The sequence below is a fragment of the Antechinus flavipes genome, chromosome 2 (assembly GCF_016432865.1).
Source record: "Antechinus flavipes isolate AdamAnt ecotype Samford, QLD, Australia chromosome 2, AdamAnt_v2, whole genome shotgun sequence".
NCBI classification, from domain to species: Eukaryota; Metazoa; Chordata; class Mammalia; order Dasyuromorphia; family Dasyuridae; genus Antechinus; species Antechinus flavipes.
Window position 1 is genome coordinate 147,118,618 of NC_067399.1, and position 23,756 is coordinate 147,142,373.

The 23,756-nt window shown below is 37.2% G+C and overlaps 1 protein-coding gene across 1 annotated transcript in view; it reads left to right on the forward strand.

Moving 5' to 3' along the window:
- The first annotated feature begins 1,804 nt into the window (after nt 1-1,804).
- Nucleotides 1,805-23,756, forward strand: part of SNRNP200 (small nuclear ribonucleoprotein U5 subunit 200) — a 43,153-nt gene continuing 21,201 nt past the window's right edge. The window contains exons 1-20 of the mRNA XM_051975760.1: nt 1,805-1,993; nt 2,718-2,881; nt 7,689-7,860; nt 8,395-8,587; nt 9,875-9,930; nt 13,388-13,486; nt 13,882-14,034; nt 14,658-14,757; nt 14,914-15,050; nt 15,493-15,576; nt 15,690-15,863; nt 16,300-16,437; nt 16,875-17,030; nt 17,864-18,034; nt 18,929-19,122; nt 21,226-21,349; nt 21,811-21,960; nt 22,313-22,423; nt 23,003-23,134; nt 23,305-23,493. Of these exons, the coding sequence (XP_051831720.1) occupies nt 1,949-1,993; nt 2,718-2,881; nt 7,689-7,860; nt 8,395-8,587; nt 9,875-9,930; nt 13,388-13,486; nt 13,882-14,034; nt 14,658-14,757; nt 14,914-15,050; nt 15,493-15,576; nt 15,690-15,863; nt 16,300-16,437; nt 16,875-17,030; nt 17,864-18,034; nt 18,929-19,122; nt 21,226-21,349; nt 21,811-21,960; nt 22,313-22,423; nt 23,003-23,134; nt 23,305-23,493 (2,742 nt within the window). The 5' untranslated portion in view covers nt 1,805-1,948. The remainder of the gene's footprint in view (nt 1,994-2,717; nt 2,882-7,688; nt 7,861-8,394; nt 8,588-9,874; nt 9,931-13,387; nt 13,487-13,881; nt 14,035-14,657; nt 14,758-14,913; nt 15,051-15,492; nt 15,577-15,689; nt 15,864-16,299; nt 16,438-16,874; nt 17,031-17,863; nt 18,035-18,928; nt 19,123-21,225; nt 21,350-21,810; nt 21,961-22,312; nt 22,424-23,002; nt 23,135-23,304; nt 23,494-23,756) is intronic.

A 23,756-nucleotide genomic window follows, 5' to 3' on the forward strand; every position in this document is an offset into this window, starting at 1 on the left:
AGCTAGGCTCAAAATTAAGCAGGTGGGAAATTTTTTTATTCAATAGGAAATGTTACTCTGGGAAAATCATTCTCCTGACTTTTCCCTGAAGCAAAACTTAACCATTAGTAGTTTCCATATATTACTCCCATAGGGCAGCTGTAATTATGGATCCTTGGATTAATGGCATTTCTTGATGATTATAACTGGAAACAAACTCAGAATGCCAATTACAATCCCATAAGATTTAACATTAATCAGCAAGTTTTATTAATCATTGTTCAGGGCTGGATTCTTTTATTACGCTCATGTTGTTGAGAATAAGTATTGTTAGACCGACCTCTTAATTAAGTTCCTAAGATTGCAGTCTGTTAAGACTAGGATGATTCAAGACATAATTTCAATGATTACCATTTGAGGCATAACTTCTTAAATTTCATAATCACAAACCATTTCACAAAATTGTAGTCATATATGAGAAGATCTCATTTTTCAACAATCACATTGCGGAGTTTCACAGCCTCTGCAGCAGCAGAATCATTCCTGGCAGAGTTATTGTTTGTACGGCATTTTTTGAAAGATGACTAATGACATTGTGGATGACCTCTTGATTTGCATGTGACTCATTGGAGGTCCCCTGGCAGCTCACAGCACCCTGGAAGTATCCTCCTGACTTTGCAAATCTCCCTCTCTATTTGACTGTTTCCTCCTAGTATTTCCATTTTAAGGTGGAAGCCTAGGTTCATCAATCTTTATTCCTCTGCAGGATGTCCTATTACTGATTTATTTGCACAACTTTCTCTACTAAAGCAACACCCGTTCCTATCTCCATTCCTCCGTCCCCTCCTGGTTCGCATTGTCTTTCTGGAGTTGAATATAAGCTCCTTGGGGTAGGAGTTTTCTTTTTCCTTATACTTGTATTCTTAGGGCTTAGTGCGTCCCTAGCACATAGAAAACATTCACTAAATGGGACCAAACAATACCTAAGATTCCACTCGAGAGGGCCTCGGGAAAAATACCTGAACTTCCCAGTAAGCTCTAGCATCTTTATAACGCGTTAGCAGGATAGTAGAGGGAAAAAGGTAAGTCTCCAGCAAAATCGCTACAATGGGAGTCCCTCTGTAATAATACATAGCACGCACTCAGACGTTAGTGGGCTAATTGGGGGCAAACAGAGCTTATGAGCTCTGTGCAATAATTAAAAAAACAACCATCACCCAGCCACTATTTAAACAACCACCCACTTCAGAGAGGAAGCTGTAGAACAGAGAAGTTACCACTTGCCCTGGATCCCGCAGTTCTTGTGTCTTTTAAGAATTCGAATTTTAATTTTAGGATTATTAAGAATTCGAATTTTAAGAATATTTAGAATTCGGGCTGAGATCTTCCTAATTCCAGGATTCCTCTAACCACTATTTATCCCTTAGTCGTTCCATTTGTGGAAAAATGTATGGTGTCGGTCTTTTTTATGGCAAGATGTTTTTATTTATACGTTTATTTTAGATTTACCTCCGTGGAGAAATAACAGAGCAGCATTCAATACATTTTGACCTACCAGGACCTCGTCGAGGCTATATTGCACATGCGTACTGGCATGCTATTCATCACAGCATAAACGAGGTTCCCGAGCAGCGACCGCGCAGGATTTAACGACTGATGGTGACGACAATCCGGACACGTGACTCTCGCGCGAAATAAAAGAAACCCTGTTTTTTCTCTTCTCCGGCTCGTAAGGCTTGAGATTTTGTACACATGCGCATTTTCTCCCTCCTCTCCGCTGAGGAGGTCGAATAACCTGGAACCGGAAGGGAGCAACTTCGGTTCATTCCTTCCTTCCTTCCCTCCTTCTATCAAGCGTTTCTGTGGTGTGTGCGTTGTACTGGAGGAGCGTAGCAGAAGGAAAACAAGACTTTGAGAAGATAGATTCGAACCTCGGGGCCTCGGTCGGGGCACTTGAGCAGGCGCCGCCATGGCGGATGTGACTGCCCGGAGCCTGCAGTATGAGTACAAGGCTGTGAGTGTCTGGCCCAGCTCGGCCTGAGGGGAGGGGGGGGCGGGGAGAAATCTCTCCGGGACTTGGAAAACCGGAGAAGGGAGGAGGGCAAGGAGGGGAGACGGCTTTGGAGTGGACCGCATACCAAAGAGTTGGGAAAGGGATTCCCTGAAACGAGAGACCGAGCATGGAGACTGTTAGGGATGCCTGTACATCTTGAAGGGGTGGGAAAAAGAAGGGAAGGTAGAGACGGAAGGATGGGACGAAGAGAGAAAACCCCGTTAATTAATAATCGTCTCCAGCCGCCAGACACACCTACGTACTTAGATGTTGTGTACTTACATAAGATGCTGTTTTCAAGAGGCATTCCCAAGTATGGAAAATCCTCTTATTTGGCTTATTATAGTAAAACAGGTGGTTTTAGCCCGTGAGTGCCACATCTGTATGTATTTTATGAAATGCTCAAGTATAAGTGTATAAATTATTCACTCTTTTAAAAAACGTTTTTACTAATCTTTTTAACACGCATTTAAAAAAATTGTTTTTGAGTTCCACATTTTTTTCCTCGACCCTGCCCCACCTGTTGATAAAACAAGCAGTATCATATCCTTTATGCATGTGAAGTCAGTACATGTTTATTCTTGAGGATTAACATCTAGGTAAAGGGAAATGTTTGCAGGAATTGAATCTGCTTGTGCTACATCCCACTCTTTTTCTAGCTTTGTTAATATTATGATTATTTCAGAACTCCAACCTTGTCCTTCAAGCTGACCGGTCTCTTATTGACCGAACGAGACGAGATGAACCAACAGGAGAAGTACTTTCACTGGTGGGAAAACTTGAGGGCACGCGAATGGGTGATAAGGCACAAAGGACCAAACCTCAGATGCAGGAGGAGAGAAGAGCCAAGTGAGTATATAGACAATTTTGTCCTCTTCCTTGAAATTGAAAGTACTGAAGTTCAACCACTTTCTAGTTTTTACTTATCTTTTGTTGAAAAGCTTAAGCAAGTATATAGAGTATGTACTCTATAAGAAATCAAGCCATTCTCCAGTTGATAAATGGTCAAAGAATATGAACAAACAATTTTCAGATGAAGAAATTGAAACTCTTTCTAGTCATGAAAAGATGCTCCAAATCATTATTGAATAGAGAAATGCAAATTAAGACAACTCTGAGATACCACAACTCACTTGTCACATTGGCTAAGATGACAGCAAAAGATAATGACGAATGTTGGAGGGGATGTGGGAAAACTGGGACACTGATGCATTGGTGGAGTTGTGAAGGGATCCAGCCATTCTGGAGAGCAATTTGGAACTATGCTCAAAAAGTTATCAAACTGTTCACACCCTTTGATCCAGCAGTGTTACTTCTGGGCTTATATCCCAAAGAGATCTTAAAAAGGGAAAGGGACCTGTATGTGCAGAAATATTTGTGGTAACCCTTTTCATAGTGACTAGAAATTGGAAATTGAATGAATGCCCACCAATTGGAGAATGGATGAATAAATTGTGGTATATGAATGTTATGGAATATTATTGTTTTATAAAAAATAACCAGCAGGGTGAATACAGAGAGGCTTGAAGAGACATACATGAACTGATGCTAAGGAAAATTAGCAGAACAACAATACTATATGGTGATCAATTCTGATGGGCATGGCTTTCTTCAACAATGAGAGGATCCAAATCAGTTTCAATTGATCTGTAATGAACAGCACCAGCTACACCCAGAGAAAGAACACTAGGACCACAACATAATTGTTTGCTTGCATTTTTGTTTGTTCTTCTCAGGTTATTTTTACCTTCTTTCTAAATCCGATCTTTCTTGTGCAACAAGATAACTGTATAAATATGTATACATATATTGTATTTAACAAATACTTTAACATATTTAATATGTGTGGGTCTACCTGCTATCTAGAGGAGGGGATGGAGGGAAAGAGGGGAAAAGTTGAAACAATTTTTTGCAAGGGTCAGTATTGAAAAATTACCCATACACATATTTTATATATAAAAAGCTGTAATAAAAAAGAAAGAAAGAAAAGCTTAAACAAGGTTGAGTTTAAAACTACTTGACTGGAAATTCTTCAAAGATTTAGGATCCTTCCAAACTTTGTCACATAGAAGTATTTCATAAATGTTGTTTTACAAATGAATGAAATATAGACTCAGGCACTGGAAGATGTATTAGAGATTAGATCTATCCTCTTCATCATACAGAATCAATAAACTTTTATTATCTATTCTATAATATGTCTTTTCTACAAGTAATATATGTGCAACTACTGAAGACCCAAAAAAGAAAGTTCTTGCTTCCAAAGTCCTTGACATTATCAAATGATTTAACAGTTGAAACTGATGTAATTTTATTGGTAGAAATGGCATTAAAGAGGAGACATTAGTTAAGTGCTTTTCTATTGTACCCAAAACACCATGGGACCTTTCCATTTGATTTGAAGCTGAAACTTTTGTGTGTCTTGTTTCCTTTATCACATTGGGTTCTTTAGGAGCAGGGACTGCCTTTTCAATTTGTATCTCCAGGACTTTTTATTGTATTTGGAATATAGTAATCCTTTTATAAATGCTTCTTAAAATTCACTTATTTATTCACTGGGGATATAAATACAAAAAAGAAAGAATCCCTACTAATTTTATAATCCGATAGATGATACAAATATTTATACAAGTATATACAGAATAAATAAAGATAATAAATAGGAAGTGGTAAAATACAAGGTAGCTTGGGAAAGTACATTAGTAGTTTAATGTGGAAAGTGGGAGTTGAGCTATATCTGGAAGAACGTTTGTGAGATCAGGAGTGGGTGAGTTCCAGGAAAGAGAATAGTGGTTACCAAGGGAAGGGTAATGCAGTGTTGTCTTGTGAAAAACAGAGAAGACAGTTTTGGTTGGATCTTAAAATTCAGAAAAGGGAGTAAAGTACAGTTAGTCCAGAAAGATAAGTTAAGGTTACTTTGTGAAGGGCTTTAAAAACTAAACAGAATTTTTTATATTTGAATCTAGAGGTAGTAAGGAACTACAAGAGATGGTTGAGTAGATGAGTTATGTGGTCAGGTTTGTGCTGAACTCCCAGCAGTATAGAGGATGGACTGCAATTAAAAGAGATTTGAGAAGGCTCTTGGAATAATCTCCCTGAGGTGATGAGGGTGAATTAAAGTGCCATATAGTGATTAAAGAGAAGGACATCAGAAGATGTTATGGAGCTAGAAATATCCAGATTTGACAACTAGTTAGATATACAGAGTAATAGAGAATGTTGTCCAGTGTGATACCTATTAAAAACCTGAGAGACCAGAAGAATGGTGGTATCTTCTACAGAAAGAGGGAAGAATTGTGAAGAGTATAGTTTTGAATATGTTGAGTATGACGTATCTCCAGCTTTGTAACATGCACTAAAAACTATACTGCAAGACTTGAAGGTCAGAGCAGAGATTGTATCTGAACATTCAAGGAGAAAAGAAAAGAAAGCCCAGGACAGAGGCTTGAGGAACATCCACATTTAGGGGCAGTGCTAGGAGCCAGTGAAGAAGACTTAGAACAAGTGGTTAAACAGTAAGGAAACTAGAAGAAAGTAGTGTCACAAAAACCCAGGGGGGAGAGTATTTGGGGATAGAGAGTGGGTAATAATGTCAAGCATTTGAGAGATTGATAAGGATCAAGGCTGTAGAGGGCTGAAACTCTTGAGTCAGTGGCACTGAGGTCAGTTCAAGCACTTGGAGCTAATTACTGAGTGGACAGTACTCTATGGGCATATGCTTGGAAAATGGTCCTTCCCATTATCCTGTGCTGGCTCAATGATTGGTGTATACAGAGGATTGCAGAAGGGACTAGGGGGTGGAGTAAGACTAGCCAGAGTCACTCTTTGCGGTAGACAAGGAAGAAGGCAGTCACGGAGATTCTGCTTCCATTCTTCTGTTCAATACTGCGTCTAAAGACCAAGAATAAAGACTAAGGACTTTTGATTACTGACTCCTGGCTGATTCTGGGGTATCTGGGGTACTAGCGCGGTCGTCACACACAAGACAGGAAAAAAAAAATTGAGACTTGGCAATTTGCAGGGAACAATTTCAGTTGAGTGATTAGATCAGGATCCAAATTGCAAAGGATTTTTTTTTTTAAACAATGTAGAGTCAAACAATCTCACATGAGGTGAGTGGTACCTCTGAGATATCCTGATATGCATTTTTCTAATCAATAGTGATTTAGACCATCTTTTAAAATAACCTTAGGTGGCTTTAATTTCTTCATTTAAAAATTGTTCATAACCTTTGACCATTTATCAATTGGGGAATTACTTATATTCTTATAAATTTGAGTCATTTCTCTATATATTTTAGAAATAAAGCCTCTATCAGAAACACTGTAAAAATTGTTTCTCAGCTTTCTTAAATTACAAAAGATTAAAGAGTGATTGAGAAAGGAAATAGAAGTATAGGGAGTATAGAGAGCTTTTTTTATTTACTGGGGGGAAAGGGGAGATTGAAAACTTGTCTAAGAAAGATGATGATAAAGATGATAGCTTGAGAATTTTGTAGGGTCCAGCAAAGGTTATTTTTAAGGATTATAGAGACAGCACTGCTTGAAAGCAGTGGTGAAGAAATCAGTAGATAAAAAAGATTGAAGATTTGAGAGGGTGGAGATATAATTGAGATTGCAGTTTTTTGGAGAAGATGGGAAGGAATCCAATCAAGAACAAATACAAAGGGGTTGGCTTTGCCAGGGAAAAGGACTATCTTATTGTCAAACTGGGGGAAAGGAGTAGAGAGTTGGGTATAATGTCAGAAGGCTTTGAAAAGAAGAGAAATGGGAGCTTACATCAAATAACTAGTTTGCTTAGTAAAACAATGGGTCAGGGGAGGAGGGAAGAGAAGAAGTTTATGTGAAGAATATTTGAAATAGTTTCTATGGTAGTGAAATAGTGAACTAATTAGGCAAGAATAGAAGCATAGCCTTTCTTGTAGTAATAAACGTGAATTTGTGAATAACTTGTCTCTGTGACTTACCCATGCTTCTTTTCATTTTAAAGATGTGAATGATGTAGAGACTTATAGAAAGGAAAGTACTTGATAACAAAGTTGATATTAGATTGCTTATCCCTGCTTTTTGCTGCTTCAATTTTGGTGGTAAAATGATTTTTTCTAAGTGAAAATAGAATAGTTCCTTACTATAGCAAATGTTCCAACAGAAAACAGTAATATTTCATTGTTTTGTTTTTTTTAAACAATATCTGTTTCTTTTGTAGAACTGATTCCTTTTTCTTAGCACAGTGTCTTCAGGCTTTTTCTCTTCCCAAAAAGACATACTAGATCGTTTATTTTATTTTATTGCCCTCAAGGTCTCTGATTATAAAAAGCAAATTCTTTATTTATATAGGAAAGACTGGTCAAAATAAAATTCTTCATGTCCTTGGAGAAAGGAATAAAAACAATAAGGAGTCATGATCAAGTGTTGAATCCTTAAAAATTTTAAGGAATTTGGTGAAAAGCTGGCATGGGAAATTTCTTTGTGTTCATTATAACAGGAGAATGATTCCTGAAGTTAAATGAGGATGGATTCACTTTGGAAAGACAAATTTTGTTGTTTCCACAAAAAGAAACTGAAAAGGAAAAGGGTGTGTTTTAAATTAGTCTTATCATGTGGGTGAGAAGTGGTAGGGATAGGTCTTAATCAATTGCCTTTCTTGGTTCACTCAGACGAAGAAAGCGTGATGAGGACAGGCATGACATCAATAAAATGAAAGGCTATACGCTGCTGTCAGAAGGCATTGATGAGATGGTGGGCATCATCTATAAACCCAAAACCAAGGAGACCCGTGAAACCTATGAGGTGCTACTCAGCTTTATCCAAGCAGCACTGGGGGATCAGGTAAGAACTAGACAAAACACTAAGGAAAGATACCATGTTTTTGATTAGAGTCAAGGCATCTGAAATTCCCTATTTTCTGATATGATTGTTGTTGACTTCAGATTTTTCCATATTAATTGTTTAGATTAGGAGCCCTCATGTCTTTAAAATGATGCTTTGAAGCAGATTGTAAAATAATTGGTAATAAATGCTTTGGAGTTTTCTGGGGACTAAGTACACTTAACCTAACTCTGAAGACATTGAATGAATTGATTAAAGGAAGCTTCTATCCAACTTGCCAAGCACTTATCTTTTCTCTTCTAAAATCAGTTTGTGCTTCCTTTTAAAAGACTGGTAGTCATGTTTGTGTGATTTTGGATCTGTGTATTTATATCTTTAATCAAAGAAACATGATTGCTTTATAATCCTATGAAATCTAATTTAATCTAAGAGAGAAATGAAAAGGTTTTGATGGCTATAGTTGTTAATTTTTTGTGATTTGATGGCTATCTTAAATATCATGTCTCCAAAACATGTTTCTTTTTCTTCTGTCAGCCACGAGATATCCTTTGTGGTGCAGCAGATGAAGTCTTAGCAGTCTTGAAAAATGAGAAACTTCGTGACAAGGAAAGAAGAAAGGAGATTGACCTGTTGCTGGGCCAGACAGATGATACCCGATACCATGTGTTGGTGAATTTGGGCAAAAAGATAACAGATTATGGTGGAGACAAGGAAATCCAGAATATGGGTAATAAAACTTTTTAAATTCTTTGTTCCAATCTTATTGGTTGATTTGCTTGCTAACCCTGTTAACATTTGTATATGTTATGTATATATATGTTAACATATACATTCCTGAGGTCACATATCTTCCTAGAACCTAGTAATAATTCTTTAGTCTGGTTGTTTTTGTGATTTATCTGTATTACAAGTCATTGACTTGTTTATTGTCCTGAAGTTTTAATGTAATTAAAACTTGCAATATAGTTCATGTAGTTAAGAAAACAGAGCTTAAAAGCTTAAAAAAAAATCCACTGGATGACTCTTGTCTAGTTGGAACAGAAATATTGGGCATAAAAGAAGGCTTGCTTAAGTGGAATGTCATTGCTGTTTTCAACTATTTGGAGCCCTGTTATGTGAAAGACTTATTCTTGCTGGTCCTAGAACTAGGAACTCTGAGTAGAAACTGCAGAAAGACAAATTTCACCTGGTGGTAATAAAAAGCATTTCTTGCTTAGGAATTAGTGTTTATTGGAAATTCATGAGTTCCTCTTCATTAGACATCTTCAGACAAAGGTAGCATAATCTCTTATTAAGTCTGTTGTAGAGAGTATTCTTACTCAGATTTGAGTGAGACTATCTAACCTTTTAGGTCTCTTTAAGTCAGTAATTCTTAACTCTTCTTTTGTCTTGGACCTCTTTGGCAGACAGATAAAAACTTTCTCAAAATAATATTTTAAATACAAAATAAAGTACATAACATTAGAAAAGAAACTAATTATATTAAAATGCAGTTATTAAAATATTTTTAAAAGCAAGTTACTAATTGCAGGTTAAGAATCCCTGCTTTAAACCTTTAAAGAGGCAGCATGGGGTAGTGGTAGGAGCTCAGGAAGGAGCTAGGTGAGATATGAGATCAGTCTCACATTTACCATTTAGTAAAAGTAAGTCACCTAACCTCTTGAAGTTTTTCTTATCTGCAAAATTGAGTTAAACCTGTAATCTTTGCCTCAAGAGTACTTGTAAAGGTTAATTGAGATAAGGAATATAAGGTATTTTAGAAACTTTAACCTGGTATGTAAATGTAAATTTTTATTAACATTTATGGCATTTTGTGATTCTGTTCTTTGATGAAGCTTGGTGACTTTTCTTTCTGGTATCTATAGCATTGAAGTGTTTTAACATGAATTGATACCCAACTGTTTTAGCATTCCTGAAGATAATTAGGAGTTCTGGGGAAGGCAGATAATTCCTTCCTTCACTTCCTGTCCTTCCTTAATCATTCATTCTTAATTGTTTCATTTTTTTTTTTTAGATGATAATATTGATGAGACATATGGTGTGAATGTGCAGTTTGAGTCAGATGAAGAGGTAAGTGATAAGCTTTGAAACTGTAACAATAATTCTGGTCTTTGATGGTATTAGTTTAATGGGGTGGCTGGGAAATGCAGTGGCATTGAACCTAGAGGCATGAAGACTTTTATCTGCCTTAGTTTTCTCATCTGCAAAATGAGATATAAGGACCAGTTTTCTCATCTGCAAAATGAGATATTAGGACCTACTTAGAGTTGTGAGAATAAAGTGAGACCATATTTGTAAATCACTTTACAATGCTTAAAGTGCTGTATAAATTCTAGCTGCTATTATTGCTGCTAGAATTTATACAGTACTTTGGGGTTTTTAAAATTTCAAGCTCCCTTTTTACTGCCAACAAATTTGCCTCAAAAAACCCTCACTTGTTCTCTCTATCACTTCTAGGTATCATCCTTCTCTCTCTCTTGCTTTTTGTGTTTAAACTTCTTAAGAAGGCCATCTATCTTTGGTGTCTTTACTTTTTTTTCCTCTCACCCTCTTCTTAAATCATCCTCTTACTTCCAACATCATGATTCAATTGAAATTTCTCTCTCTAAAGTTACCGTGATTTCTTCACTGACATATCCTGTGGTCTTTTCTCAGTTCTCATATTTCTTGTCTTTTCTGCAGCCTGTTAATCCCTCATCTCCTTGATATGTTATTTTCTAGGTTTTTGTGTTACTGTCTTAGTTCTCCTACCTGTCAGACCATTCTTCAAGTCTCCTTTGATAGATCTTCACCCAGATCATGCTTGTCTACCCTGGTTGTCCCCCAAGGTTTGGTCCTGGGCCCCCCCTTTTTTTTTTCCCCTCTTTTTCTTGGTGATCTTATGTGTTTTCTTGGATTCTATCATCTCTAAACTAATGATTCTCAGATCCACTTAATATGCAACCCTAATCTTTTTCTTGATTTCTAGACTCATATTTCCATCTACCTCTTAGATGTCATGAACTAGAATCTCATAGACAATTTAAACTCAACATGTCTAAAACTCATTATCTTCTTTGCCTTTCTATTCTTATCCCTTAGCCTTTCCTTTCTTTTCTTTACTATTATTTTGGAGGATACCATTATCCTCCTAGTTACCCTAGTCATCCTCACTTTCTCCTTTTTTATACCAATTTTTGCCAATCCCTGTCAATTTTACTTTTATATTTTTCATATGTACCCTCTTCTTTCCTCTGACACTGACCCTTCAGACCACTATCACTTCACGTCTGCATTATTGTAATAACCTTCTGGTTGATTTTTCAGTCTCAGGTCTTCCCTACTCCTATCTTCCATTTATCTTTTAAATTGATCTCCCAAGGTGGTAATCTAACTATGTCATGCTGCCGCTTTCAAAAAATTTCATTGACTCCTTATTTCCTCCAGAATCTAACAAAAAATAATCTGTTTGACATTGAAAGTTTTTCATAAATTAACTCCCTCTCATATTTCCAGTTTTCTTAGACCTTACTTCTCTAGTGTACTCTGCAAGGCTGTATATGGAATACTTGCTTTCTTTGTTCCTTGCTCAAGACCGTCCATCTCCCAACTCTATATATTTTCACTGACTTATTTGCTCCTAGAATGCTGTCATTCTTTATCTCTGCCTCCTGGCTTTTCTGGCTTTATTTAAGTCTCAGCTAAAATATCACTTTCCTGATCTCTCTTAATGCTAATGTCTTCCCTTTGCTAATTATCTCTTAATTTATCCTGCATATATCTTGTTTGTGCATAGTAGTTTGCATGTTGTCTCTCCTATTAGACTTTGAGTAGAGTAGGGATTGTCTTTGTCTTTCTTTGTATGTATCCAGTACTTGACTCAATGTAAGCACTTAGTTGTTTAATAAATGTTCCTTTGGTAAGAACTTATCACCTATCTTCAGGTCCCTCATCTTCTTGATATTTTATTTTCTAGGTTTTTGTGTTACTGTCTTAGTTCTCCTACCTGTCAGACCTTGTGTATCTTAACATTGTCCCTTGATTCACCTGAAATTCTGAGTCCTGAGATCATGGAATTCCATGATTTACAGTCTTAAATAGAAAAGTCTTAAAATAATGCCAGGAGAAAATTGTTGTTAAAAAGATGGGATTTTATGGTATGGAGCAGCTTGCAAAATCATCACTAGAGCATTGTGCTGTTGATTGGCTGACTTTCCCATCTCCTTTCTATCTTCTCTCTATCTAGTTTGTTGTTCTTTAGGAGTACTTATCCAAGATAGATGTTCTTACAGGATAATTCAGTGTGTTTCTTATTCAACCACATTATCATCTGGACAATACATTTTTTTGTGGATTGTTCAACCAATGTCTTTTGAGTAACCATGAATCTCATTAAAGGAGTATTGATGGTGTTCTAGAATTCAGTGCAATTAGCATATTATTATCTGCAAAAAAGAATATTGGGTAACTCACCATTTATAAGATATCTTCTATTTTGTATTTTGCACTTGAAATATTCCATGACACTCACATACCTTTGAGAAGCATATCTACCTCTTTAATGCTTTAGTTGATGTGATACTCCAGCTCTTCAGAGTTCTTTCTCTGCAGTTATGTAAAACATTTCCATATTAGTCATTTTGTAAAGAAGACAAAAGAAAAAATGAAAGAAATTGAGAAATAGTATGTTTCAGTCTGTTTTCAAACAATATTATTTTTTTCTCTGGAGGTGGATAGTATGCTTTATTAGTCCTTTGGGATTATCTTGGATCATTGTATTGTTGAGAATATCTCAGTCATTCACATCATACAAGATTGCTTTGACTATATACACTGTTCTGGTTCTGTTCACTTTCCTGTGTATTAGATTCATTTAAATTCAGGTTTTCTGAAATCATCCTGCTTGTTATTTCTCATAGCACAGTAATATTCTATTACATTCATATACCACAGCTTGATCAACCACTCTCCAGTTGATGGCTATCCTTTTGATTTCTAGTTCTTAACCACAAAAAGAGCTGCTATAAATATTTTTACATAAATAGATCCTGTTCCTTTTTTTTTGGGGGGGGGGGAAGAGAGGAGGATGTCTTTGGGATATATACCTAGTAGTCACTGGTTGTTTTGCTTTTCCAAATATATTACTGTATAACTTTCATCTCATATTACCTGCTTATTCTAAAAAGCTTCATTAATTCAAAATTTTAATAATAGAAGCCAGGATATTAGGGACTTTGGCTTTTGTGTCTTACATCTCTTTGAAGTTATTATCTCTGATAAATGATAACCTATGGATTAAGTTCTTGGTAGATAGTAGGAAAGAGATGAAAAATAAGATTAGTGAATTCATATGACTCTTATCTTTTGTACTCAATATAATTTTCTTGGTCCATTCAGTAAAGTTTTGGAGGATATGTTGAAATCTGCCTTTCGGGAGGTTTTTCATTCTAATTATTCTGCTGTAAGAAGCTAATTTTGAGTCATTTAGAACTGACATATTTTTATAGAACCACAAAGATCTGTTCTGACCTATTAAATATATCCTTAGGAAGGTGATGAGGATGTGTATGGGGAGGTGAGAGAAGAAGCTTCTGATGATGATATGGAAGGGGATGAAGCTGTTGTGCGTTGCACCCTCTCAGCCAATGTGAGTACAGCCTCCCTATACTTTCCACAATCAATGGAAAGTAGAGCTGATGACCAGTTTATTTCTTGGTGTAGCATACCAACCCAAACCCTAATCCCCTAGGTTATAAAGGTAAACTTGTAATGATAGAGCACTTTCATAGTGAGCCCAAAGATAGGTGTTTATTCTAATATTTCAGGAAGGGAAAAAAATCATATATGATTGTCTGGAGCCTGGCATTGATGAACTCCTATTTCAGTTGGTTAATGGGGAAAATTACATAACTGGTTTTAAAATGATATCAGTGGGCAAAGTTGGCTTTATGGTTGGGAATATGGCTTGATTTCAAACATAGGAGAAGGTAATTGAGATATATTGAAAAAATGTTGAGTTAATGATCGAATTTATTTTTATAGCTTGTAGCCTCAGGTGAGCTGATGAGCTCCAAGAAAAAGGATTTGCATCCTCGGGACATCGATGCCTTTTGGCTACAGCGACAACTTAGCCGTTTCTACGATGATGCCATCGTATCTCAGAAGAAGGCGGATGAAGTGCTTGAGATCTTGAAGGTGTGTTGGGGGTAGTTTAGGGATAGTGCTGTTCCTTTAGTTAAGTGGCTGCCCAGTCAGTCATGTCTATATTCCCTGGCATTACTTACACAGGGAAAATGTAGAAGATGTTTTGGGAAGATTAGCTTCTCTTTTGTGAGGTTTTGCTAGCCCTTTCCAGGGCTATTTATCTACCTTTGTTATCTACCTGATTCACCCAACTCTGGCCTGTAGTTCCGAGAAACTGTCATGTGCTCAGTGTCCCCACCCTGGTGAAGGTCTTAGCAGTGGGCTAAACCAGGTTGAGGGTAACTTCAGTTAGGGGCATATATCTGTCCCAAACATGCGAAGTCTCCACCTGGTGGAGTAGGTGAAGGAGAACAGTTTATTCCAATAGCCATGAAGGCAGATGAAGCAGGCCCTGGGATTGCGTAGAGCTTGGCCAGACATCATTGGTCTGGGATGACTCTGGAAAAGAGTGAGGTTGATGACTTTGTGCATCTGTGCCTCACTTAAATCCAGTTCATGTGCATCTCAGGACATAAGCCTATGATGTCAGTAAAAGGACAAAATAACAACAGCATAGAGAAAGTAATGTGTGAAGCAAACTCTGTTGATTCTAATTATACCTGGTGTTCATATAGACGGCCAGCGATGATCGAGAATGTGAAAACCAGCTGGTTCTGCTCCTGGGTTTCAACACATTTGATTTTATTAAAGTGTTAAGACAACATAGGATGATGAGTGAGTATGCATGAAGTCTTGTTTTTATTTTGTATGTGGGTTTGAGAATAATGTTTTCATCTCTGTGGTTCCTATAATATGTTAACTTGGATTCTCTGTTACCCTGTTATTCATTTCTCTGTCCCATTATATTTCATCTTTTTTTCTGTTTGGCAGTATTATATTGTACTTTGCTGGCAAGTGCACAAAGTGAAGCTGAAAAGGAGAGGATCATGGGAAAGATGGAGTCTGATCCAGAACTCTCCAAATTCCTTTACCAGCTCCATGAAACTGAAAAGGAGGATCTGATCCGGGTAAGGTTTGGCCTGTAATTTTTCATTTGCTTTCTGTCTTTGGTGATTGTCTTTGAAAGAATTAGATCGTGAAATGTTCTTAAAGAGTTGAAATGTGGAATAAAATATTATTGTGGGCCACTTGAGTACATGTTAATGGATTCACATTAGAACTGGTAAGTTTAAATAAGCATAATGGAAAGACCACAAGTGCTTTACTGATATCATATGGCTTCTTTTACTCCAGACTGCCATACTGGCTAGAGACTGTCTATATCCTCTGATGCTTTTGTGGGATAGAGGCTATCCACTTTACTCTGATGCTTTTGTGGGCACACTGACAAGTGTCTGAAATCAGACTTATTTCGAATTGTTAGGGTTGACCCTTTTCAAGTTAAGTTTAAATGGGTGCATCATAAAGAACTTAAGTTTGAAGGTGATATTTGTCTTTTATCTACTTTAGGAGGAACGGTCCCGGAGGGAGCGTGTCCGTCAGTCCCGAATGGACACAGATCTGGAAACCATGGATCTAGATCAGAGTGGAGAGGTAGGTGAGCGGTGAGCAAGGCTTTTTCAAGTAGCTGATACAATGCAAGTATTAAAATGTTAAAGAGTGAAGAAGGTACCTTGGTGAGTTGTGTTTTTCTTTGATCCTCTCAGGCACTGGCCCCTAGGCAGGTTCTGGACTTGGAGGATTTGGTCTTCACCCAGGGAAGCCATTTCATGGCCAATAAACGCTGTCAACTTCCTGATGGATCTTTCCGCCGCCAGCGCAAGGGCTATGAAGAGGTACATGTACCTGCTCTGAAGCCCAAACCCTTTGGCCCTGAAGAGGTGAGTTTCTTTATTGATAAGCTATTATCTTGGTCCAGCCTTTCTTGAATTTTTCGGTTTGAGTCTTTAGGCCCTTTCTGGGAATCTGGGCAGGGTTTCCTCTTAATTTTGTACCATAGTTGAAGAAACTGATTCCTTGTCTGCTCAGGGTTCAGATCAGTAGATACTGAGTTGAGGACATTGTTAGGACTTATCCATAGTGACACTACATTTTACTTGCTTTGGCTTATTAATGTTTGTGCTTTGATAGTTGTGAAGTCATTTGAAATTGAAACATTAAAATGCTTTATCTCTTTGCTGTATTTGTTCCATTTCAATAAATGAATACTGTCTTTCTGGAAACCTGTGGTTCCAGGAAATTCTGATATTCTCTAATCAGCTTCTCTTTAGCAAGCAAGACTACCAACATGATGTATGACCTATTTTGTCTTTTTAGCAACTGCTGCCAGTAGAGAAGTTACAGAAATATGCCCAGGCTGGGTTTGAGGGATTTAAAACACTTAATCGGATACAGAGCAAACTCTATCGTGCTGCCTTGGATACTGATGAGAATCTGTTGCTGTGTGCTCCCACGGTATGAACCCCACAGATTATTCCCCTTTCTTTTGAGCTCTACAGTTCAATCAAAGTATTATCTGCATTTTGTCAGTGGGGGGATTTTGAACCCAAAAAAGAACGAGTAGCTCGGTGGTGTTGTAGATAATCCAGGCCTGGAATCAGGAAGACTTGAATTCAAATTCAGTCTTAGATACTTAATAGCTGTGTGATCCTGGACAAGTCACTTATTCTTCATCTATAAAATTAGTTGGAGAAGGAAATGACAAACCACTGCAGTATCTTTGTCAAGAAAACTAAATGAGGTCACAAAGAGTCAGACACTGAATGAGTCATTGAAGAACAACAAAAGACAAAGTAGAAGACTCACAAAGTAGTTGTGAGACTAGGACAAGAAATGATTTTATTTTACTTTGCTTTCTTAGCTCACCTCACATCTATTGCTATTTGTCCTAGGGTGCTGGCAAAACTAATGTGGCATTGATGTGTATGCTCCGGGAAATTGGGAAGCACATTAACGTGGATGGTACTATCAATGTGGATAACTTCAAGATCATCTACATTGCTCCCATGCGTTCTCTGGTACAGGAAATGGTGGGCAGCTTTGGAAAGGTAATTGTATAGAGCCTTATAAAAAATTAACACTGCTCTGGGCTCTCCCAAGATGATTATTGTTTAGATAGCTATCAATTTTAAACCTTCAGTGACCTAATTTTTTTATTCACTAATAATAGTGAGATGTAACTTAGTATTATTAACTCTATTTCAGAGTCATTGGAGTAGATGGGATAGGTCATGAAGTAAATCCGTTAGAAATTAGTTTTGAACACTTAGATTCTTGTTTGTGGCTCTTAGGCATCAGAAGTTTGGTATCCTGTGATATGGATCTTTGCTTGGAAATTTTTGTATATCAACAATGAAAATTGCTTTGTGATTGTCTTTTGCCAAGGTTTTTTCCACCTTCTCATCCTTAGTCCTTTTTTCCTTTATTAGTTAATTCATATTGTCAAAACTATTTATTAAAAGCTCATATCTGTCATCTAAGCTATTTATGTCTTCAATTTTTTTCTCTTTTTGATTGAAATATATAGTGTTTCCAGAGGTGTCTTATCTTAACTTTTAATTTGCCATATATAGACATAGATTTAACAGTGTGAGAGTATGGATAGGATCAGGTAGTTTTGCTAAGCTTTATGACGATGGACAGCTCACTTAATCTTGAATTATTCATCATTGGTGGAGGCAATTTCCATGTCAGGAGAACCTTATACAGGCCTGGGCCTTAAAGTTAAGGGAATCTGCTTTAACTGACAGCTTAGACAATGGATAGAGTAAGTGTGCTGCCTATGTCCTGAAATAAGATTTGTTCTGGGTAGTAAAGCATATAAGATAAATAGCCTCTTAAGTTTGCTGTCTGAAATTCCTCTTGATTCTTATTTTTTTAGCGCCTTGCAACATACGGTATTAATGTGGCTGAGCTGACAGGTGATCACCAACTGTGCAAGGAAGAAATTAATGCCACCCAGATCATTGTCTGCACCCCTGAGAAGTGGGACATCATTACCCGGAAGGGTGGGGAGCGTACTTATACCCAGCTAGTACGCCTCATCATCCTGGTGAGTGGAGTACCCCTTCTGGATCTTCCTACTTTTATTAATTTTAAAGAAACAGCAAGCAATCTGTATTCAGAGAAAATAAATTGAGACTAATATTTAGCTGATACGGTTTATGCTTGTATTTAGTGCTACTGAGGCTGAGGGAAAATCTTGAGCTTAAAAGTAGCTTTATAGATATTCAAGTTCAGGAAATGACAGAGAATCAGGAAAATAATTCAAAATAAATTCTGATTTGGAAGGCACCACTCTGGGTAGTCCTTCTTGAACCAGAATCTCTTCAGCTTCTCTTGACAAGGGACCATCCAGCCTTTGCTTGGAGAGCTCCAGAATAGAGAAAGTTGTTCCCTTCAGAAGTGTCTTATTCTTAGAAAACTAAGGGAATTGTTCTGGACAAACCTTTTGCTTTTGATTAGTCAGCATGTTTATATTTGGAAATGCTAACTCTAGAAGGGGAAACATTTGAAGAAACAAAGACACCATATCTCCAGTTAAGAAATTTATTTTTTAATTAAATTAAGAAATCTGTTGCCAAGATATTATTTCTCCTGTTGGGAAGTTTTCAAGTGGTAGCTTCATCCATGCCCCTTCTAGCTTTTGTTCTCTTTGATTCAACAAACGTATGTGAAGTACAGATTTTGTGCAAGACATTGTGTTATGTACTATATACATTTTTCCTCAAGATCAAAGTGCAGCATTCCCTGTGATATTACATAATGATTGATTCCTTCTGCCCTTTAATGGGAAATTGACTTAAGATACCCCCTTTCTCCATAATGTAGGCATTACAAACAATTAATTGGTAGATATAACATGATTGTTAAAGGGGGAAAAATTGAGTCCAAGGGATTATTTCTCTTGTAATGAGGTTAACTTTAATTTACATTTCATCTCCAGGATGAAATCCATCTTCTTCATGATGACAGAGGTCCTGTCCTGGAAGCTTTGGTAGCTAGGGCTATCCGAAACATCGAGATGACCCAAGAACGTGTTCGGCTCATTGGGCTCAGTGCCACCCTCCCAAATTATGAGGATGTTGCTACTTTCCTTCGTGTAGATCCTGCCAAGGGCCTTTTTTACTTTGACAACAGGTATCGGATGGGAGAAGACCTTGAAGCTATTAGAGATTTTCCCCACTACCATATTCTCTATAATCAGTGTTTGGATTGTAGATCTCTTGAATTATATCTAGAAGAAGAAATTTTGGGGGGAGTTGTGAAGTAAACCCTGAAGCCATTTTGGGAAGTAGAGTTTAAATTTTTTTCTAAAAATGAGGGAAAACAAATTTACTTTTCCTTTTTTCCACTCCCCCAAACAGCACAAAAAACAAACCACTTGTATCAGTATTGCTTTTTTTGTTTGTTACATTTTAGGTTCCTGTTTCCCCTCCTTCCATTTCCACTCCACATTAGAGAAGGCCAAAATCTGACACAAATGTGTTGGGGGTTTTTTAAGATAGTTATTTTATTTTTTCAAAAACATGCAAAGATAATTTTCAACATTCACCTTTGTAAAACCTTGTATTCCAAATTTTTTTCCTTCTCTTTCCCCCTTATTCCTTTCCAAGACAGTAAGCAATCTAATATAAATTAACATGTGCAATTCTTGTAGATATATTTCATGTCATGCTGTACCCCTCCCCCAAAAAAAAATCATCTGGGGGGGTGGTGTGGAAGGGGAACAAAATAATAACAAAAAAGGTGAAAATACTATGCTTTGATTCACATTCAGTCTCCTAGTTCTCCCTCTGGATGTGGATGGTACTTTCCATCACAAGTCTATTGGAATTGCCTTGAACCAACTCATTTTTGAAAAGCACCAAGTCCATCACAGTTAATTACACATAATTGTGTTGCTGTGTATAATTTTCTCTTGGTTCTGCTCACTTTGCTCAGCATCAGTTTCTGTAAATCTCTCCAGGTTGCTCTGAAATCATCCTGATCATTTCTTATAGAACAGTAATATACCATAACTTATTCAGCCATTCTCCAACTGATGGGCATCCACTCAATTTCCAGTTCCTTGTCCCTACTAAAAGGGCTGCTACAAACATTTTTGCAAATTGGGTCCTTTTCCCTCTTTTATGATCTCTAGGACACAGACCCAATAAAGACACTGCTGGGTTGAAGGGTATGCAGATTTCCAGATTTATCTCTCTCTCCTCACTCCCTTCTCTCCAAGATAGCAAGCAATCCAATACAGGTTAAACATAGTATACACAGTTTTATAGCTCTTTGGGCAGTTCCAAATTTTTCTCCAAAATGATTTTATCATTTCACAATTCTAACCAATGCATTAGTGTCCATTTTCCTACATGCCCTCCAACATTCATCATTATCTTTTTCTGTCAATAGATATGTGTTTGTGTATATGTGGATGTGAATGTGTAAAACCATACTGTGCATACTTCTGCTTATGAGTTCTTTCTTTCTCTGGAGGTGGCTAACATCTTTCTTCATGAATACTTTGTAGTTGATTTGAGTATAATGCTCACGGGTTGTTCTCTGAACAATATTGCTTTTACTGTATAAAACATTGTCTTGGTTCTGTTCATTTTACTCATTATTTTATGCAAGTCTTTCCATATTTTTCTAAAATCAACCAATTCATCATTTCTTATAGAATAATAATATCCTATCATGATTGTATACCACAACTTCTCTAGCTATTCCCCAATTGCCAGTCATCTTCTCAATTTCCAGGTCTTTGCCACTACAGAGAGTCGCTATAAATAATTTAAAAGATACAAGTTCTTTTCCTTTCTCCCTGATCTTGTAAAACAGACCTAATTAGTAGTATTGGTGAATTAAAGAGTTCTAGAGTTTTATAACTCTTGGACCATGATTGCAGATTACTTTCCAAAATGGTTGGATCACTTCACAGTTCCACCAACAGTGTGTCGGTGATCAAAAATTTCAAAATCCCCTTCAACATTTGTCATTTTCTCCTATCCTTTAGCCAATGTGATAGGTGTGAGAAAATAACTCAAAGTTGTTTTAATTTGTCTTTTTCTAATCATTGATTGAGAGTATGTTTTTATATGACTGTAGTTTTGATTTCTTCATTTATAAATTTGTATTCTTTGATCATTTATCAATTAGGGAATGACTCGGTCTTATAGACAACTTTGTCAAGTTTATATATTTGAGATGAGTTCTTTTTCTGAGAAACTGTCTGCACTATTGTTTTTTAAGCTTCCGGCCAGTACCTCTTGAACAGACATATGTGGGCATCACAGAGAAAAAGGCAATTAAACGTTTCCAGATTATGAATGAGATAGTTTATGAGAAGATTATGGAACATGCTGGGAAAAACCAGGTCAGTTTTATGTTCCTCATTTGATTTCCAGTGTCTTGGGCATTTTAAGTTCTTTGGGTTTACTGCAGATCTGTTAATAGTTGGAGAGGATTGAGGTGCTTTTAATCTTCTTTAAGTCCTAGATTTCTGACCTTGCAACGTTCTGGGGGCAACTCATTCATTCAATCATCTGGGAAGCTATTAGGATAGTGAAAGGCAGCTAAGATTCAGTAGATAAAATGCTAAGCCTGCAGGTCAAAAAGACCTGAATTCAAAATCAGGCATCAGATACTTACCAGTTATTCTCAGAAAACAATATAACATTGCCTTTCCTTAACTAATCCTTCTCAGAAAACCTTAACTTCTTGATCTGTTAGTTTTGGATATTCTGTGCTTACTGTGCTTCTCAGTTTTCTAGAAGTGATAAAGGTGGCTCTTGGTGCTGAATCTTTTGGTGATGATATTAGGTAATTTTCTTGCAGGTGCTAGTATTTGTCCATTCTCGAAAGGAGACAGGAAAAACAGCCAGAGCCATCCGGGATATGTGTCTAGAGAAGGATACACTGGGCCTATTCCTTCGAGAGGGCTCTGCTTCCACTGAGGTCCTTCGGACAGAAGCCGAGCAGTGCAAGGTGAGAAGGGAAAGACCAGGCTCTACTTAGGGCTTGTAAGCTGCTAACTCAGAACCTGACTGTAGACAGCAAAGTCAGTAGCTATTCCATATTGTACCCTAAAAACTTGTTGAAGTGGTGATCCTGCCTCACTTCTGCTGGGAATCTTGCTCCAAGTATTGCTTTTTTCAATTGTGGAGTTACTGTGTTGATTGGATTATGAAGACTCAGTAGAAAACTTTGCCTCCATCTATGTGTAGTATGTGTATTTGGAGGTTGCAAAGACATTTTAGTGACATGGAAGGGTTATTAGTTCAAATCACCAAGTCAGGAAGGTGGAACAAACCTATTAAATGTCTTTTTTGTGCCACAGAATTTAGAATTGAAGGATCTCTTACCTTACGGTTTTGCCATTCATCATGCTGGTATGACCAGAGTTGACCGAACACTTGTGGAAGATCTTTTTGCTGACAAACACATTCAGGTGAGTGAAAGTATGGCTGACATACATATCTCATTGGTAACCAAGGCAGTTACTTTGTAAGACCCTCTCCTATTTGCAGGGGAAAGGGTAGAGTCATTTTTTTTTAAGTATCTCACAATTTCATTTTAACTTAAGACCTGATTGCTCTAGTTCCAGAAGCCATTTATTACCTGGACATTGCAGGATATGTGAGATGCCAGAAAGGTATTTCTTTTATAGTTAGCTTCCCTAGCATTGTCCAGGCAGCTGCTGAAACTTGGCCTGCTCTATGCAATGTAAAGCTCTATTCTACCACTAATAGTTGTGGAATTATAGGCAAGTTGCTTAACTTTTTTGGACTTCTATTTCCTCACTAAAATGATAATTATTTCATAGGGATATTGTGAAGATAGAGCTTTGTAAACCTTAAAAGCATCATGTAAATGTGACCCCAATATGAAACTTGATGTGATCATCCCTTTCCTAGAGCCAGTTCCCAGATATCTAGAGAACTCATGAGCTACTTGCCATTTAATGTTGCTGCTTGTCTCTAACAGAACAGCCTTTGATTATCTTTAAAATCTTGTTTTGCCCCTGTAGGTTCTCGTCTCTACAGCAACTCTGGCTTGGGGTGTAAATCTCCCTGCACATACAGTCATCATTAAAGGCACACAGGTGTATAGCCCAGAAAAGGGGCGCTGGACAGAATTGGGAGCATTGGACATTCTGCAGGTACTGGACCTTTAACTTGGTAATTATGTTGGAAACAAATACTTTATGCAAGGGTATTAAGAAGATGACAGGAAAGAAAAAAGCCCAAAGTTTGAAACTCTTAAGCCAAAGAAAGAGGCTTTCTTGCTATCCTCAACGTGATTTTTTTTTTTTTTTTCTAATTGGTCTAGATGCTGGGTCGTGCTGGAAGACCACAGTATGACACAAAAGGGGAAGGCATCCTCATTACATCTCATGGGGAGCTGCAGTACTATTTGTCCCTACTCAATCAGCAGCTACCTATTGAGAGCCAGATGGTATCAAAACTGCCTGACATGCTCAATGCTGAGATTGTCCTGGGGAATGTCCAGAATGCAAAGGTAGGTAGGAATTATTCTGCCCACTAGATTCCACTTTTTCATCTCTACCCTGAAGCCAAAGTGTTGAGAAGAATAAGTAAGCTAGTCTTTTAGTCTTAATGCTACTGATCACTCAGCATCCAGTAATACTTTCTTCTTAACACCTGTTTCTTTTTTCCTTTTCTTTTTTTTAATAAGGGCTCACTTAGAAGGTTTTGAGGCTACTAGTTCTCTTTATTACCAAGATCTTGCAGGTTACCTTGTTAATCAGTAGCTCCTCCTCT